At 43.2% G+C, this 18,917-nt stretch overlaps 1 protein-coding gene across 1 annotated transcript in view; it reads left to right on the forward strand.

Moving 5' to 3' along the window:
• Positions 1–18,917, forward strand: part of LATS2 (large tumor suppressor kinase 2) — a 57,611-nt gene that overhangs the window by 23,933 nt on the left and 14,761 nt on the right. Inside the window, exon 3 of the mRNA XM_014965975.1 lies at positions 15,946–16,078. Within this exon, the coding sequence (XP_014821461.1) occupies positions 15,946–16,078 (133 nt within the window). The remainder of the gene's footprint in view (positions 1–15,945; positions 16,079–18,917) is intronic.

Here is an 18,917-nt window from a genome sequence, read left to right on the forward strand (position 1 = left end):
TGGTTTTATACTTTCAAAAGATACTTTTGAAAATAATTATGCAGTAAAAGCAAAGCTGGATGACTGTATTCCTTTCAGTTGCTCTGTTCAATATTATCTAATATTTCTCCCCCTGCTCTTCTATGTTGAACTGGACTTGGGTGTCTGCTTACAAGGTTGCTCTAGGACATCAATCAAAGCGTGTGTTACCAAATGCCGTTTTACTTATTATTTATTTTTATATTTACACTTCTCTATTCTCACTGAGCACAGAAAAGGAGCAGTCGTGTGAAGCACTGCCATGGAGCACAAGCAGTCTTTCATTTTCTTCTCACTTCTGGTAGTTTTGGGGACCCCAGCGGGCATTTCTCCCTCCCCCCAGTAACTCCCAACTGAGGAAGATGCAGCTGCTCTCTTGGGGGAATTGTTTACCTCTCCGTGGAATCTTGTCCCGGTCAGCTATGTGCTAAGAATGTGAATAATTTTGCTGCGGCTGCTTTACATGTAAAAAGCCTGACCTTAAGATATTTTATCCAGCTGGGTTTTTTTCTTTATCTTTTTCTTTTTTGCCTCTAGCACTGGTAGAGTTGAGAGTTTTATCTTGCAACTGCAGAGAGCTGCAGTGACTAGCAGTCGTATAAAGCAGTTAGTACAAGGAGTACTAAAAATCATTAGTAGTCCTAAAAATCATTAAGTGGCAGTCAGTGGTGTTCAGTAATTCTTACTTTTGGACCTGTGGTTATACATGTGTATTTGATAGAGTTAATGAAACTAAGTACTGTGTGGAGACTTCTGGAAAATGCCTAATGAGATCCCTAGTGCTGCAGAGTTTGAGTATATTGTATTACAAGGTTGAGCATATTGACTTTAAAATGTTAAAAGCTGAATGCCTTTTTTATATTTTTTTGAATGAAAATTTTAAAAAAAGAAAGCTAGCATTACAATTGATACATACGATTCAAAACTGTCAACAAATTTTAAAAAAGTATTATTGTATGTACAAGTTCTACATCTTCCTACTCTTCGAACAATAAATATGCCAAGTTGTCTTGCCCAGCACACTTGCAATCTGCGTGTGTGTGTATGTGTCTGTACTGAAAAATATTAGCAATCTCGAGATAAAACCCAGATGTTTATTCAGTCACGTGAGACATGCTGCATTAGACTATGAGGCAGAGAGAGATGTAGCCTTCACTTGTCTCACAATGGAGCTGTAATTCTCGATACACGTTTTTTCTTTTTGACTGTGCATCACTGCTTGATGTCAGTTGGGGTCCCATTGTGGTGGAAACCCTCAAAGGACAGAACAGTTCAGTGGTAATGCATTCCAACCAGATATCCTGGAGGCTTTATAGTTCTATTACAGTACTCCCCAAAGAAAAATTAAGGGGAACAAAACTCTCCTAAACTTCTAAAGCCATACCAGGAATACCCTTCAACCTTGTTTGGAAAATTATGTTAGTGTTTGACTTCGAATATCAACAAGCGACTTAATTTTACTGTCTTCACTTGAATTTTTCTTGTCTTGGAGAATAGGTTTTAAAACAACATTTGAAAGTACTAGTGGTTTAAAACTGAAAAAAAAACCCAACATACAAAATTACAAGAAAAGGAGGTGAGAGTAGTATCACTTTTTAAATGTTAAAATCTTATGACATATAAGAAAAGTTGTAATGCCTTAAGTAGGCAGCACTCCGTAAAAATGACAGAGGCACTGATAACAGAAATAGATGGGAAATTCAATTTGTAGAGTTGGATATGGAGAAATGCAATAAACAGTACTAAAGCATTGCAGATTTGCAGCACTGTGTGACTTTCTGGGGAACAGCTGACTTTGGCAGTGCAAAAAGCTCTTCCAGTCTTTGACACAATTCTTTTCTGTGCTTTGGGGCTTTATTCCTGGACAACAAACCTCATAACTCATCTTGCTGAATCTGAATACCAGTTTCCAAGTCTCTTATATCTAGATTGGCTAAGAAATCATATGCAAGCTCTGTGAATATTTGTAAAAATACTCTTTTACGGATAACTCAATATGTATGTATCTTTGTACTAAAAGGAAGAGCAATGGGAAGCACCCATCTTAGTGTCTGTGGCCACTGAAATGGCCACAAATAGAATACACAAATAGAATTATTGTAAATGTAATGCCAGCCAAACACATTTTTGGCTAACGCGTGAGCAATAAAATTAGCAAACACATCACTTGCTGCTAATGAAGAGGAATAAGCTCATCATGAAACCTTCACTGAACTGCTATTCTATCCAGCTTGATTTACTTCCCCTGATAGAGTAAGAAACTTCTGTCTCAAAAAAAAAAAAAAAGGGAGGTGGGGAGAGTGTTGAGATGTGGGCACTGGTAGAAAGGAGTCGTGCTGTCATTCTGACACCTCGGTATGTGCAAAGCAGGTCTGGAGGAGAACAGGGGTGGCCTGCTGCTCGTGCAGCAGATGTACCCTGGTTACTGATACGTGTAAAATACTAAGACTGCAAAACATCCCACCTGAGAGAAAGAACATGATTCCAAGAGAATACTTAAAAGAGTTTATATAGTGCTTTTTAAGTGACAGCTGGTCCTTGCACAGCAAGGTGTTGCTATTGCTGGAGCTGCCATCTTAATATATTCAGTAATTTAAGATGCTTTATGTCAAGTAGGTTGTTTTTTGCTTTTGTTTTTTAAGATTGCATGCCTTGCGTATAGGGACGCTTACTTGGACCCCGGCAGTAGAGAGTAGGAGATGCTATTTTTTATTCATGACTGGATTTCATGCATGAGGATCCTGGTACACAACTGGAAATGAAGCTATCTATACTGGAGTACCTCTCTTACAACAACAGTGATGTTCTGCATTGTGGTGCATCATTCCCTCAAGGTTGGATCCAATTCTACCTCAATTTTGAAGATGCCTTCTGTGCAAGGCTCTTTACCGTGTGCTACGTGTGTTGAGAGTTTGTGAGATTTCAGTGGAATCAATAAATTCCTGAAGGCAACTTGCTAAGATTTTTTTCCCCAGGAACTTGTATTGCTTCTTTGTGGGGTGCTGCAGTGTTTATTAATATTCTCAAATTGGCCTTTAACACTTACATTGACATTAGTGTCAGCACTGTTGGCCAAATATGCATGTTTCATTAGGGTGAAAGAGACAAGGGCAAAAGTGGGGTAAGGAGGAATTAGTCTGACTGAAGTCTGCGCGTTCTCTTGGGCAGAAAAACTTTCTGATTGCCTTGGTGAAGTGCACAGCACCTCTCCTAGTGATTTCAATATATCTTATGAAGAAGTGATAGGACAATGCGTCCTGTTCTTCTTGTCTTGAAATTGAGTTTCTGGATTCATTATTGCTTTCTGGATGGAAATCATACCAATCCAGAGGAAGGTTTTAAACCAAATGGTGACTGAGTATTTGAAGATTCTCACCCCGTGTGTGTCTTCCTCCTGCATATAAAGGCTGCAACACCTGATATTGGCTACTAATAGCTTTTGGCAAATGCTGCTACTCAGTGCTGCTGCTGAAAGGATTTGCTGCTCTTTGCATCAACTTGACTAGTAAGGGAGATCTGGTGCTGGGAGTCTGCTATAGACCACCCAACCAGGAGGAGGGGGTAGACGAGGCATTCTATAAGCAGCTGGCTGAAGTCTCTCGATCGCCAGCCCTTGTTCTGGTTGGGGACTTCAACCTACCGGACATCTGCTGGGAATACAACACAGCAGAGAGCAGGCAGGCTAGGAGGTTCCTTGAGTGTATGGAAGATAACTTCCTGACACAACTGGTAGGTGAGCCGACCAGGGGAAGTGCCTCTCTAGACCTGCTGCTCACAAATAGGGAGGGACTAGTGGGAGATGTGGTGGTCGGAGGCCGTCTTGGGCTTAGCGACCATGAAATGGTCAAGTTTTCAATTATTAGAGAGGTAAGGAAGGGGGCTAGCAAAACCTCAACCTTGGACTTCCGGCGGGCGGACTTCAGCCTTTTCAGAACGCTGGTTGGAAAAGTCCCATGGGAGGAATCCCTGAAGGGCAAAGGTGTTCAGGAAGGCTGGGTGTTTTTCAAGGAGGAAGTATTAAAAGCCCAGGCACGGGCCATCCCTACGCGGTGTAAAGCGAGCCGTCGGGGGAAAAGGCCGGCCTGGCTGAGCAAAGAGATAGGGTCGCAGCTTAGAGAAAAAAGGAGAATTTATGACCTTTGGAAAAAGGGGCAGGCCACGCAGGAAGATTACAAAGGTGTAGCAAAGTTATGTAGGGAAAAGATTAGGAAGGCCAAAGCCCACCTAGAGCTCAACCTGGCTTTGGATGTTAAAAACAATAAAAAGAATTTCTATAAATATATCAATAGCAAGAGGAGGTCTTGGGAGAACCTCCATCCTCTACTGGATAAGGGAGGTAACATAGTGACCAAAGATGAGGAGAAGGCTGAAGTCCTAAATGCCTTCTTTGCCTCAGTCTTCAGTAGTAGGACAGGGGGTTCCCTAAATATCCAGACCCCTAAACTAGCAGACAGGGGCGGGGAGCAGAGCGAAGCCCCTGCAATTCAAAGGGAGATGGTGAGGGACCTGCTCCAACACCTAGATGCAAACAAGTCTATGGGACCAGATGAGATCCACCCGAGGGTGCTGAGGGAACTGGCAGAAGTGCTTGCGGAGCCACTCTCCATCATTTACCAGCAGTCCTGGCAAACTGGGGAGGTCCCGGCCGACTGGCGTCTGGCAAATGTGACGCCCATCCACAAGAAGGGCCGTAAGGATGATCCAGAGAACTACAGGCCTGTCAGCCTGACCTCGGTGCCTGGTAAGATCATGGAGCAGATCATCCTGAGTGCCATCATGCAACACATGAGGGACACCCATGCGATCTGGCCCAGCCAGCACGGGTTCACAAGGGGCAGGTCCTGCTTGACAAACCTGATCTCCTTCTATGACAAAGTGACCCGCTTGCTGGATGAAGGAAAGGCTGTGGATGTTGTTTATCTGGACTTCAGCAAAGCCTTTGATACAGTCTCCCACAGTATCCTCCTGGAGAAACTGTCTGCCCATGGCTTGGATGGGAATACCCTCTGCTGGGTTAAAAACTGGCTGGAGGGACGGACCCAGAGAGTGGTGGTGAATGGAGCTAAATCCAGCTGGCGTCCAGTCACGAGTGGTGTCCCACAGGGCTCAGTACTGGGGCCACTTCTCTTTAACATCTTTATCAATGATCTGGACGAGGGGATCGAGTGCACCCTCAGTAAGTTCGCAGACGACACCAAGCTGGGTGGCAGTGTTGATCTGCTGGAGGGTAGAGAGGCTCTGCAGAGAGATCTCGACAGGCTGGATCGATGGGCCGAGACCAACGGGATGAGGTTTAACAAGGCCAAGTGCCGGGTCCTGCACTTCGGTCACAACAACCCCAAGCAGCGCTACAGGCTGGGGGCAGAGTGGCTGGAGAGCTGCCTGGCAGAAAAGGACCTGGGGGTGTTGGTCGACTGTCGGCTGAACATGAGCCAGCAGTGTGCCCAGGTGGCCAAGAAGGCCAACAGCATCCTGGCCTGTATCAAGAACAGTGTGGCGAGTAGAGCCCGAGAGGTGATCGTCCCCCTGTACTCGGCACTGGTGAGGCCCCACCTCGAGTACTGTGTCCAATTTTGGGCCCCCTACCACAAGAGGGACATTGAGGTGCTGGAGCGGGTCCAGAGAAGGGCAACGAAGCTGGTGAGGGGTCTGGAGCACAAGTCTTACGAGGAGAGGCTGAGGGAGCTGGGGTTGTTCAGTCTGGGGAAGAGGAGACTGAGGGGAGACCTTATCGCTCTGTACAAGTACCTGAAAGGAGGCTGTAGAGAGACGGGGGTCGGTCTCTTCTCCCAAGTTACAGATGATAGGACAAGGGGTAACGGCTTCAAGTTGCGCCAGGGGAAGTTCAGGTTGGATATTAGGAAACATTTCTTTACTGAAAGGGTTATCCAGCATTGGAATGGGCTGCCCAGGGAGGTGGTGGAGTCACCATCCCTGGAGGTATTTAAGAAACGTGTAGACATGGTTCTTCAGGGCATGCTCTAGTGCCCAAGATTACTGGTTTGTGGTGGGGTGCTGTGTGGGTGGGTGATGGTTTTTTGGTTGGAGGTTGTTGTTGTGTGTTTAGGTGGTGGGAGCTGGTGTTGTTTGGTTGGTTGGTGGTGGGTTTTTTTGTTTGTTTTTTTTTGGTTTTTTTTGGTTTTTTTGGTTTTTTTTTTTTTTGGTTGGACTCGATGATCTCTGAGGTCCCTTCCAACCACTACAATTCTGTGATTCTGTGATTCTGTGACTGCTTTACTGTTAGGATAAAGTAGTAGAAAGGGAGATGGGAGGTGTTGCATTCAAGACTTCAGCAACTTGAATCAAAATATGGAGGCTTGGTAACAGGCTCTCCACTGGCTTGGACTTCTCTGCTGTGTAGAGAGGATTTGATTTGGACTACCAGATGGGAGACTTTTGTTCTTTGATTTACACTTGTAAGCATCCAAGCTCACTCAGTGTTGGGCTTGGTATGAAAAGGGGATGGTGTGTTTGGTAACACCTCTAGTTATTTATGTTACCTTCATAATATTACAAATATTGTTGATCATGCTGTGGCTTGCCCTGGATTGACCAGAGGGACTCAAAAGCTGCCAGTCAGGAGGGACAGGAGTGAACTGGAGCTGAGACTGAACCTGCTACAGCCCATGTCCAGAGGGTGGGAAGTTCCCTATTCCTGTAACCAAAGTGAGGAGATTTCAGGGAAGTGAAAGAGCACCTTTGGAAAGGAGCGATGTACACGAATGTGTGTGCATGTGCATTCACATATGCATGAAGTAGCAAAGCTCATCCATGCTGCTCTGTAACATAAACCTACCAATGCAGTAATTTATAAATGCTGTTTAGATAAGATGATCTAGCCTCAAAATAAGATTTCTGAGTTAGCACATAGTAGTGCTTCTGGTTTGAGTTCCTTCTGCTCCAGTGCTGAGGAAAGATTAGGAGAGATTTGTACAACTTTCTATCTATTGATGCACCCACTGTGGGTCATTTGGTTAGACTGAACTCTAAATAGTTTAAATAGCTCTCCAATGAGCAGACTTAAAAGAGTAATGAGGAACAGTTATGGCTGTATATACAGTTGTTTGTTCTGTTTTAAATTAGAAATAATTTTCAGAATAGGATTCTTCCTGTGTGTTTGTGTAGGGCCCAGTGCAGGCTTTGGGTGCCCTCACAGTAGAAAGGATTTTGTGTGGCAGGAAGATACCTTGAGGAGTGAAGATGTACAAATAGACACTTAGCCCTCTCCTTTATTTTACCATTAATGCAAACCTGACCTGTGAATTTTGGTGTATAGATAGTTCTGGAGTAGTACGTGTGTTAAAACTGAGTGCTGTGTGCTCACTCCTTACACCTCTGCTCTGTTGTGGGATCTGAAGCAGAGTGTGTGTTTTCCAGAATGGGGTCTCTGTACTCAGGGAGATATTACTGCTGCCTGTTGCTGTTGGCCAAATTTGATTGCTAAATCAGGAGCCTGTGCTCCTTCAAAGCTTGGGCAAGAGTGTGTGCCTGCAGAAAGGGGTGTTAGAGCCTCTGAGGTTGGCAGCAAGTCACCGCATATCTTGATTGCTCCCTCTTTTCACCAAATACCTAGGGAAAATAGGCTTCTACCACCAGCTCTTCAGCCACAGATGTCCTTTTTCCAAGGCGTGGGGGACAGGGCGAACAGGCTCTTCGTAACTGTTCCTCGGGTCTATCCATTAAGCTACCTCCCTGATGGGGCAATCTGCACCCTGCTCCCCTTCGTCTCCTGCCTGTGTCCTCCTTCCCAGCCTACTTGGGAGAAAGCGGAAAAGAGAAAGTGGTATTCATGGTGGCTTTTGGCTAGTTTCACTCCCTTTCTCTTATTGTTGTTGATGCCATGGCCTCTCTTTCCTTGCCTGTTTGTAATTGTTCTTCCATGACACTAGAGCTTCACGTGGAGTGCAGGTTTGTTGCCTGGGGCAGGACCTCTTCCAGCTTCCTGCAGGCCTTCCCCTTCCCAAATTCTTTCCAGAGTGCTTGACATGCTTCCAGACATGCTATAATAAATGTATATATAAATATATATAATGAAATTACTTGTGTTGTCTGACTGGTGACAGAAATAAGAGCCTTATTTCTTCATGAAATAAGATGTTGTGTCTTTTTTATATACAGAACTTTCAAAGGACTCGCAGGCTTACTTGAAATTAGATTAATTTCAACAAAATTGCATACACAGATGTGTACACATCATACAATACCTGCGTGCACGTCTGTATGTACACACACATACTCTCTAGGACATCAGCGGGAGTTGTCTGATTGAATGTTCTGATTGGATTTGAATATTGACATTGCAGTGCATGTATGTTTTTTCTTTAAACAGATGACATATCTTGAATAGTTCATCAGAGCTTCTTCAAGTGTTTACATATGCACTTTTTGTCTGGAGATGCCTTGTTATAAATAATCCCTTCATTTTACAAGCACTTGTTTGGAAATATGTTGAGCAGCCATACTTGGTTTATTTCCAAATGTCTTAACTTTGGGACCTTAGATTGGCCTATAGTCTGATGTTTGCATCTCTCCTTTTCATGCAAAGAGCAACTCGTGGAACACAAGGACTGTAGCGTAAAATGTCTGGCGTCTTCTGTGAAACACTCATGGCCAAACACAGTGTGTCTTGCAAGGAGCTGTGGTGGTGGAATGAGCTATACGAGTTCAGTTAAAAGAACTTTAAAAAACCCCAAACCCAAAAAAGAAATTATATGCTGCTATTTGATATAAATGGCATAGTGTTAAAAGTGTTTTGATGTAACTGGTACCTTTTGAGACACCTGCTAAGGAGCTATGTCATATTTCCAGTCAGTGTTCTCAGCTCTTTTTTTTTTTCCCTCTTGCATTTTCCAAGTTGGTGAAGGTGTTACGGTAGTTGTTCTTTAGAAGTAGCCTGCTGCTAAGTCTGTAGAGTATTTTTTTTTTCTTCTTGGAAGAACTTAAATAGCTTTGATTAGTCATGACCTTAAGGAAAGGCAGCTGGGAAAAAACAGTACAGAAGTGTGATGATGGCCCTTTTATTTTGAGTTTTTTGTGATACTTGTGAAAGGATTTGTATTAGCTCTAGGGCTAGTTACTAGTTTACTAGCTAGCTACTAAAATACAAAAACTAATGTGATAAATTCCAAATGTTGGTTTCATTTGTCTAGTTCATTTAGAATCGTGGAATCGTTTAGGTTGGAAGGAACCTTGAAGATTGAGTCCAACCTTCAACCTACCACTGCGAAAACCATCACTAAACCACATCCCTCAGCACCACGTCTACCTGTCCTTTAAGTATCTCCAGGGGTGGTAATTCCACCACTTCCCTGGGCAGCCTGTTCCAATGTTTGATAACCCTTTTATTTTGCTTTTTAATCATCCAGAGCTATTTTAAATCTGAGAAGATACTGGAAATATTTTGAACAGCTGTAATCTTGATCATTAGAAGATGCTTCTCAATCTCTAGTTACTTTGTTTTTAGTTTTGCCTCATTCCTTCCATAGCTACAGGAAGTGTGCCATGTCCTGTGTCTTGGAGGATTAAGGTAATCTTATTTCAGCATCAGTTTGTGGTGGTCGTGATATGAGGGCTTTCATCCTGGGACCCAGGAGAGTCGATACTTTAGTGCTGCAACATCTTTTTGCCTGCTACTCCAAGTTGAGTATATTGGGCTGAACTTAATTACCTTACTTTAACAATAAGTTGTCATACTACCATAAACACATCAATATCAGACCCCATTGTACTGGATGCTGAATAGTAAAGTAATAGTAAAGATGCCTGCATTCTGTAGGTGACTGTCTAAATCAAGACTACAAGTGTTTGAAAGCAAGCAGAACGTTTGGTGACATAGCAGCAAATGTCATGTTAGTTTTGTGGGTTCTTTAGCATTGTATCATTTCCAAAATCCTCCCTCTATCTTTTAGGCATGCTCCCTTTATTAGTTCTTCAAATATCCCTTGGAAATGTTATATGAAAACCATGTGGTTAAAGTTATTCCTTACCTGTAATTCCCCATTCCCAATTTACAGTTCAGTTATTTTTTTCATATGGTGATGCAACTGAACTTAGTGAGTCTTACATTTCATCACCTATCCATATTGGTTTTCTGTCTCCCCCAGCTTTATATAGTACAGGGTGTCCCTCCTGCATACTTTTTCCATTAATAAGTAAAAAAGAAAGGAAGCACTCTGACAATGTAAAGTGGGAATGCACAGTCAGTGCACAGCAGGGCTGGAGCATCTGACCAAAATAATGGATGACCTTAAGGGCTGGAGTGCTACCAGAACTGAAAATAACTTCAGGAGCATGAAGGGTAGAAATGCTGCAAGCAAGGACTGAAAGCCAGGATTAAAGCCCCAAACTCACCTCTGCTGAAATCAACAAAGAAAAGGAACAGCTTTACCATAAGGATAACTTTTCCACCACTGTTGGTGTGTCATCAAGAAGGCATGTGCAGCTCTTACCAAAACCATGTCCCAGCCTGATCTTTCTTGATACAGGGATAGGCTACTACAGCCATAAAGAGAATGAAGAGCTTGTTTTATACAAGACAAAAATAATGTGGTTTGTTTAGCTCAGGAGGCCAAGCTGCAAGCATCCATTAGGATGAAGGGGGCTCGCTTTCTGCAGCACAGCTGCTGAAGTTAAGTCAATTGAAACTAAAGGCAGAGAGAACAAACTGACCCCATGTAATTTAGGCTGAAAATGAGGGAGGTTTATCACCGCTAAAGCAATGTAGCTTTGGAGGAGCTTTATAACAGGAGCAGTGGGGGCAGAAAACTCTTAACTAGCCATGGGGTAGATCTCCATTAGTTTCTGAATGGGTTACATGGTTTATGAATGGACTTAAGTGATTTTGCAGCAAAAAAGTGGGCACTCAGAAGGTTTCTGCAAGTGCTCATTTCCTCCTGCTTTTTTGATACACTAGAACTGAACAGTGCTAATGACTCTCAAGATAGTGTCTTAATTGTGTGGCTAGAATTTTTTAATCAGGGTTATGGCTAGGCATGGAATTTGAGGGCAAAATTAAACCCCTGGTGTAGCAACCTGAAAACCGGCAAAACAAAAGTAGAGTACAAAACCGGATGAAGTGTCCAACTAGAGAATAATTACAGATAGAGAATATTACAAAATAAAGTTCTCTGTTCTGTGGGCCTGCAGGAGTCCTGACAGAGCATATTGTACACATTGTTTCCTGAATTTCTTAGGATTTGCATGTTTAAAGTCATGAATGAAAATTCCTACAATGGTGGGCTATCGCAGAGAGGTTCGTAATCAATTTTGGATCATCTCTTCTGGCATGAGCTTTAGATTTTTCCCTTCCGCAAGGAACCTGTATCTGTTTCCTGCATCTGTCGCCCATCCTTCTTTGTGAATGGAAAGCAAGTAATTAATTTTTGTTGTTGTTAGCAATTAATTACCCTTGCCAAATCTTGGAGGACCTATTGTCTCCTTCAGACACAATGTTCTTGGGGAAAAGTCTTGCTTATTGTAACCTCTTGTGCAATCTTCACTTGCATGATAAATACATCTTGGCAACTAGGAGCTTTCTGAATGAAAAATGTTGCTGGACAACGCTGTAGTACAGCAAGAACGCAAACCTCTGCCAATGCTGGTGGAGTGCAGCCAGGCGGGAGGGTAAAACGGGGAAAGCCTTTCACATTGCCTACAGAGCACAGAGTGATATGAAGTCTGTATATGCACACATCCAAATATCTGTTTACCATCAAACAAGGATTTTCCCTGTTGAGCATCTGAGCTCAAAGGTGGCCTTCCTTCTAGCAAAATGGTGAAATCTCTTGGAAAGCTGCCTTCTACCAGCATGAGACTGGGGAAATAACAGAGAGCGTGTTGATGGTGCAGCTGGTCATGGGTTTAGGTAGCCCACTGTAAGAACTTGCTGGAAAACATCCCCCACCCCATTTTTCTCTGTGAACCCACAAGTCTGGGATTCTGCAGAGTTGCCTCGCTCTGCTTTGTGGTTCATGGCCTGACTTGGGTTTTCCATTAGATCTGCCCAGAACTACAGCTGACCACTAAAACCTCATTTTAATATTGCAGCTGTAACATTAATTACAAAATTATTAGAGTTAATTGTAAAAGCTCATTTTCCCCTTGCAGCTTTTCACTGTTACTTTTTCCGGTTTATTTTTTCACCAACAGCTAGTGATGTCTGGAAGCAAAAAGGTGCATAAAAGCCCTACACGGAGAGATGTTTGAATGCTCCGAAGGGAATACACAGAATGCAAAGAATGAGTTGGGGCCGGGACCGCTCTGTTCCCTTGTGGTTTATGTGCGCGCTGCCAGTGGCTTGTGTTTCTCCTCGCAGCCTGACAGCTGGCCCTGGGGTAAGCAGAACGCAGCCAGCGGCCAGGTTTCTCAACCCAAACTGTGGCTGACAGTATTTGGCCTGGTGAAAAGGAAACACTCTGAAGCGGAGGGCTGATGCAGTGTACCTTGCAGTTAATGGAAATCTTTGTTGACCTCAGTGGGAGCTGGATTTGATCCTGTGCCTACTTGAATGTTTTGGCGTTGGATACGGCTCCAAGCGGATTTTTTTGTCATGTCTCATTTCTGATCTTTTTTCCCTTCTAAAATGTACTTACCTTAGAGTGGCATACCATCAAGACAGCAGCTCTATCTGTGTCAATGTAGCTGTGCACGTCTGTCCTTGCCCAGTGTCTGTCCTCTTGTTTCCTCAGCCCTTCTACTGTCTGCAGTATCAGTTTGCAAGATTTTGGCATTAATTTCTCTCCTCCTTCTTAAGCCATTCTGCTGCTTCTCACAAACACCCTCCGTCTCACTTAAGCCTCTGCTCTCCAACAAGTGTAATTACTGACACGGTTTAATCCACCCTCTGCCCTTCTTCCCATCCTTCAAAACAGTCCTTATATCAATTTCCAGCAAATGCAGCCCAGGCTCTGGCCCCTGCTGCCTGTGGGGAGCCAGCTTCCCCTTCAGCCGGCTCCTGGAGGCCAGCCCTTTGCTGCCTTATCCCAGCCACGCTCCCTCGCTCAGCAGAGCTCATTGCTGCGTGGCATATAGTAAGCAGAGGGCCACCATGGCTCATTAGCCAGCAGCAACCCCCTCTGTGAGCCTCAGCCACGCATCAGCTTGTCCCCCATCACTAGTGAAAAAGTGCTGGAGTGGAGCCCTCTTCACGTGGCTGCCAGAGAGGAGAGAGCTGTGGGCACGGAGGTCAGTGATGGGAGAAACAATGCAGAGGAGGCCAAAGGCCAGCTATAGCAGTGCTGGAGCTTCTTGTTGCTCTATGCTTTCATGGAGTGCCCCCAGAGGGATTTGTGTTTGGGTGGAGAATTATGATTATATGCGATCTGCCTCTGAGAAAAACTCTCTCCATTTGTATGTGGAATGTTTATTATTTTGTTGGTTGCTCTTCATTTGCTTGGAGATGATGCAAGGCTTTTGTGAACCAGCATCAGAAACTGGGGTTGTTTGTGTTCCCAGATAGCTATGGGGAAAGGGGCAAAGCTATGGGATGGTGTTCAGGGGACTCACAGGTGTTCTTTTGAACCACAAAAAAACTGACTTCATTTTTTCCAGCAGTAATGTAAATGCTAAGCAAACAGGGTATGTAATGAGGAAACCCTTTGGGGGGTGGGAGCTGGCCTAAGGAAAGATGAGAGACGGTGAGCTGGAGGAGACAGGGCTGCTGCTGCACTGGGAGCCGAGATTGCCAGCAACACACCTGCCAGTCCCAAGCTCTTACTGGTCCTCTTAGGTTATCATACAGTCCACAGTGAAATGTGTTGGAATTTTCTCCCGTTATTCCCCCTAAAGTTTAAATATGAATCCCCTAACACACCTGCTGAAGGTATAACATGCAGCTTCAACTGCTTTTTATTAATTATTAAGATAATTGTTTACCAAGCGTTTATTCTCTTGGTACTTCATTGGAGACAAAATCAAAAAACCCCCAAGATTGAAGCCAGCCCAAATGTGTGTATGGAGCACATTTAATTTAGGAAACTTTAAGACTTGTGATCTAAGGCTAGATCCAGCTGGTGTAAATGGGCAGAGTGTGTTAGCAGCCCTGTGGAACTGGGCTGTAAAGCCGAGAGTCCCTGGATGATGAGAATGCTGAGCACTAGGATGCAAATTTGCTAATACTTTAGAAATGTATCCAGAAGAAGAAAGAAGAAATAAAGAGAGGAAAAAACATTGTGGGAAATTCTTTCCTTCATACATAATAGTTTTCTGTTGATTTAAAATTGCACTTAGTAATGTGTTGATGCCAGTGAAATATTTCAGCTATAGGAAATGTGAAACCAACTACTGCCTTTCTATGAATTATGAGTCATAAATTGTACGAAAAATATTCAGACTTGCTATAGCTATTCCCCAAGCAGAACCTCTGAGTAATGGAGAAAATGCTGCCATTTTGGGGGGAGTAGGAGGGGACTGAGCTAAGCGAAGCAAAATGCCAAGTGCCAGCATGTGGCTCTGTGCTAAGTGCGAATTAGTGTCATCTGAGATGATCCTCCCTTGCGAAGTAAACAATTAGTGAGTACGTTACACGTACTTGCAGTTCAGCTGAGCAATGTTGCTCTTTGCTCCAGATGGTATGGAAAAGGGGGCTCTGTGTTGGGGCTACCTGACTGCTAGCCACTGCACAGAACTGTCCTGTGAGAGAATGGGGCACTTGTCCCAACACAGCTGTCACATCTGCAGTCGGTAAGCCAAGGCAAGAAGGCACAAACTCTGTCTGATTCAGTGCTCAGTGGGGAGGTTGCGATGACAGAATTCCCCTAAAAATGGCAATGAAGTGGCAAGATAATAGGATACTGCAAGTCCTGATGGTGACATTCATTTCATTCCATTTTAGCCATCTGAGAGCTGGAAGTCCAGTTCAAATTAGTCCCCTAATCTTCTGTCACCAATGGTCAGTTTATCGCCTGTTACATCTTTTTTAGGAATTGCCTTTTGGAAGTGGTTGTAGAAAGGTTCTCAGCAACTGTTTTTGACTAAGTATCTAACTCTTTGATGGGTGAAGTTCAGTGAGTTGAATTCAACGTTAAAGCTCTAGATTTCCATTTATTCATAATTTCAGGAAGGGCCATGCAGCCTTGTGAATTTTTGTGAATTTTGCTTTGCAACCAGAGGCTAGAATCATTATTGAAAGGTATTCTATAACCCAGAGCTATAAGTAAACTATAAAAAAAACTGCAGGAGGGTGACTTGCTGGCTGTAGAGCAGGGGACACTAGCCATGGTTGTGTTAGAATAGTTTAACTAAAGTATTCATATTTGCCCCAGTTTTAGTTTTCGGGTTGCGTGTCTGGCACACATATTAACTTCTCAGTGATGGATGTGTGCCCACTAAAATACAGCTAAAAAGACTGACAATGTGAAATGCAGTTCAGTGTGCCTAGTGACTGTCCAAATAGATAGCAAATGGTGTCCCAGCTGTGCTGAAAACAGCAGTCTTTCTTCAGTCTTTCTTCCCCATTGACTCTAGTGGGGCCAGGATTTGCTCAGCAGAAATCAACCCCTGCCTAATTAGCCCCTTGTGGCATCTGTGAAAGCTTAAAGCTTTTACTGTGTTCAGGTGTGACTAAGAGACATGCTCTCAAATACCAAAAGCTAAATATTTAATTCTGTTTCATTCTATATCAAACTGTGCTGCTTTTCCCAGACCTGATTCAAAGTTTAAGGAATCTTAAAGTACATGTTTCAATTTGATGCTTCTTTAATTGCTAGATTCTAGGTAGGTTGCAGTTTTTCTTATTTTCTTCTTTTAATTTTTGAGTTGCATATGGCATGCCAATGTTTTCAAACTATGAGTCCATTTGGCTTCAGGCAGCTGTGATCTGCTGTGAATTATAAAATGTTTCTATAAATGTAAGAGGGCTTACTGCTTTCTAGCCTTCAGTACAGTGCTTGGGTTTTGTCTCAATGCGATTCAATTGTTTGCTTTATACAGGAGATGGCTGTGCGAGCACTGAAGCAGACGGGTAGCAGAAGTATTGAAGCAGCTCTGGAGTATATCAGTAAGATGAGCTACTTGGATCCTAGAAATGAACAGATAGTACGTGTAATTAAGCAGACCTCACCGGGTAAGCATGAACTTTTTTAAAAATTGTGTTATTCTCTCTTGCAATAAGCTATTTTTTAAAGTGGAGTCATTGCTGGGGAGAAGTAGTGGATTCAATAGTACTCTTGTAGGAGACAGTGACATGAACATGGCCCTGGAAGGTAAACTGGACTGGAAGCTGGACACAACTAACCTGGACACAGCTTACCTGCTTTGCAAGAGCATATGCATAGTTCACCTTCTTAAACACAAAGCTATTTATCCTTCAGTGCAATTCATCTCAATCATCTCAAGCTTACCGCAAAGCAAAAGCTTGCATACAAGTAATTGCTATGGAGTTGCAAGATAGCTTACTTCCCAGAAATTCATTCATATTCACATCCTTCTAATTACACTGCAGAGGTATCTTGGGCAAGATAACAGAAGCTTTTCCTCTCATCCCTGCTAGTCTACTTCAGTTCTGTTCCATGTAAATTAACAAGTGGGAGGATTTGGGCCCTGCATATGCCTCATCAGCAAACATCAGACCACAGTTGACAAAAGGCCTTGCGAGAGTTGTTTCCATTCAAGTGTCAGCATTTAGAGCACTGCAGAATAGCTAGTTTAGATAGAGTTTGTTACTTTTATCTTCTTTCAGTTTCAAAAATTGGCCAAGCAGACAAGTAACCATCTTCTGACTGGCTAAACGTGTGTAATCACACAGAGTTACACGCTGCTGAGGGGTTAGTGGACAAAGGGTTGAACGGATTGGAGAGCTATTGTCAGGGGCCTCTTTTGTTGGGCAAGGAACTGCTCTTGTGACAGTGGCAACATTTAGACTTAAAAGGTCCTGTCCGTGTCGGACTACTTGAAGCCATCAAATCCATTTGATCAATCTGATTACAGTAGTACAGATGTCTCAGTGTGGTCAGAAGTTGACTTTACTACGTGCAAGTGATTTCCACATGACAAATTTATCTTCTTGGCCACCTCAGCAGGACCTTCCTGCTTGCCTCGTGATCAAATTGAAAATTTGTGTTGGGAAGGGTGTTAAATTTGGGTTAGTTGATAGAAGGGCATGTCCAGAGGTGAGGAAAGCTGAGGAAGAGAAAGCCCATTCAGTTTGCAAAGAAAACCCTCAACAGGAAGGATTTCTTCAGTAAAGCCACTTCCTTCCTGGGGGACCCTGAGCGTAGCCACACGTAGGGACGATAGAAAAGGAGAAGGATCTCATTTTCCAGTTAGTCACTCTTAGGAATGGAGCTTAAAATATGATGGAAAAGGGTGCATAGTTCTCCCCTTTCCATCAGTCTTAGGCTTCTGGAAAACACTAGGAAAATATTTCTTGGAATGTTACCCTGCAGGATGACCACCTGACAAGACAAAGTAGTACTGGTCAGTATATTTGGAGAGCTCTGTCCTAGTACATGCATAAATGTGGTTTCAACTGAGCCTTAAGGAGAATGTAAAATAACTTCAACAGAATTACTGCACTGTGTTTTGCTTTATATTATAAAGGCTTTATTCCTTAAAGAGAAAGAACACACCCAGTCCTAAAGAGCATACATTTCCTCTGAAATGGTTGCAAAGTCTTTCCAGGCTAAGATTTTAATTACTCAGTTTTCATTTGCATTTGTTTTTTGCTTTCTTAACATTCCAATGCATGCAGCTGCTTTGAATACTTAACCTTTCAAGCTGAAAATACGCCTTTACTTTTAGGCTACACAGAATGCAAAATTAAATACCATGCAATTAGTGCTTGCCTGCCTGAGGTGCCACAAAATCATACTGATTTTTTTGTATGGTGTTGTTGGTGCTAGAGTAGGAGAGGTTTCCTCTGTTTGATTAGGAAGCGTGTAATGCTATTTGGGAATTCTTCATTTGCAGTTTGAGAAATTAAATCTTCTGATTTTGAATTCCATATATTGGTGTATGGTCATAGATTTTGTCCCGCTCATTTTTGTCCTGCTTTAACTTCAGTAGTAAAGTTAACAAGAGTTTGAGCATACTGGCAAGACTCAAATAAAACTTACCAGATATTACTGTGGGGCAGAGAGCTATGTATAAAAACAGATGATCCCATGAGTATAGCTGATTAATCTTTAGAGTACAGTCTGATCTAAAACCTTCACAGGCAGGAGACAGTCATAACAGTTACTGTGTTAGATAGAAATGTGTGGGGAAAAAGAATCATCTGCAACTACTGCATTTGGTATCTTCACAAATCCAAATATTCCTCTGTCAGACCAGAACAGACTTACTGGTATACAAATCTAGGAGGTGGACACCGTATCTCTCTTGACATCAGCAAGACTCCTTGCACAGCTGAAGTATGTGTCCTGAAGCAGGACAATTATTGCTGCTACTTTCCTTCATGACCTCTGATAGGGAAAACAAAGTCAGTTTGCCCCAGAGGCTCAGCGTGAATCTTCCTGACAGAGATGACAAGTGGGTTTCATGGCTGCCTCCCACCTCTAGGCCAGAGCAGCCATTTCTTAGGATGCTTTGGAATGCCACAGCCTCATCACTGCATCTCACTGTGTCCCAAGAGATGAGCTATCAGGGAGTGCTGTTAGAAGTACAACCCTGGTAAGCATGGTCTTCTGGTATCATAGGAAAAAGAGCTGCCAATTACAGATTTTACTTTAAAGAACACCAATTATTTGTCCAACTTGATTCCATTTCAAAACAATGCATTGTTTATGAAAGTGCAATTTAGTACGGGGGCAGCCTCTTCAGTGTGAAGAGGTTGTGTACGTCCTTGTGTGTCTGTGTATAGTAGGGCTTGTGCGTACGGAGGTGAGGAATCAACAGCAGTGCTGCGTCTGGCCCAGCTGGGACACGCTGCAATACAAATAATTCAGAAAGCTTGCAGTCCAGCA

This window comes from Calidris pugnax, unplaced genomic scaffold (genome assembly GCF_001431845.1).
Source record: "Calidris pugnax isolate Ruff unplaced genomic scaffold, ASM143184v1 scaffold20, whole genome shotgun sequence".
Classification (NCBI taxonomy): Eukaryota; Metazoa; Chordata; class Aves; order Charadriiformes; family Scolopacidae; genus Calidris; species Calidris pugnax.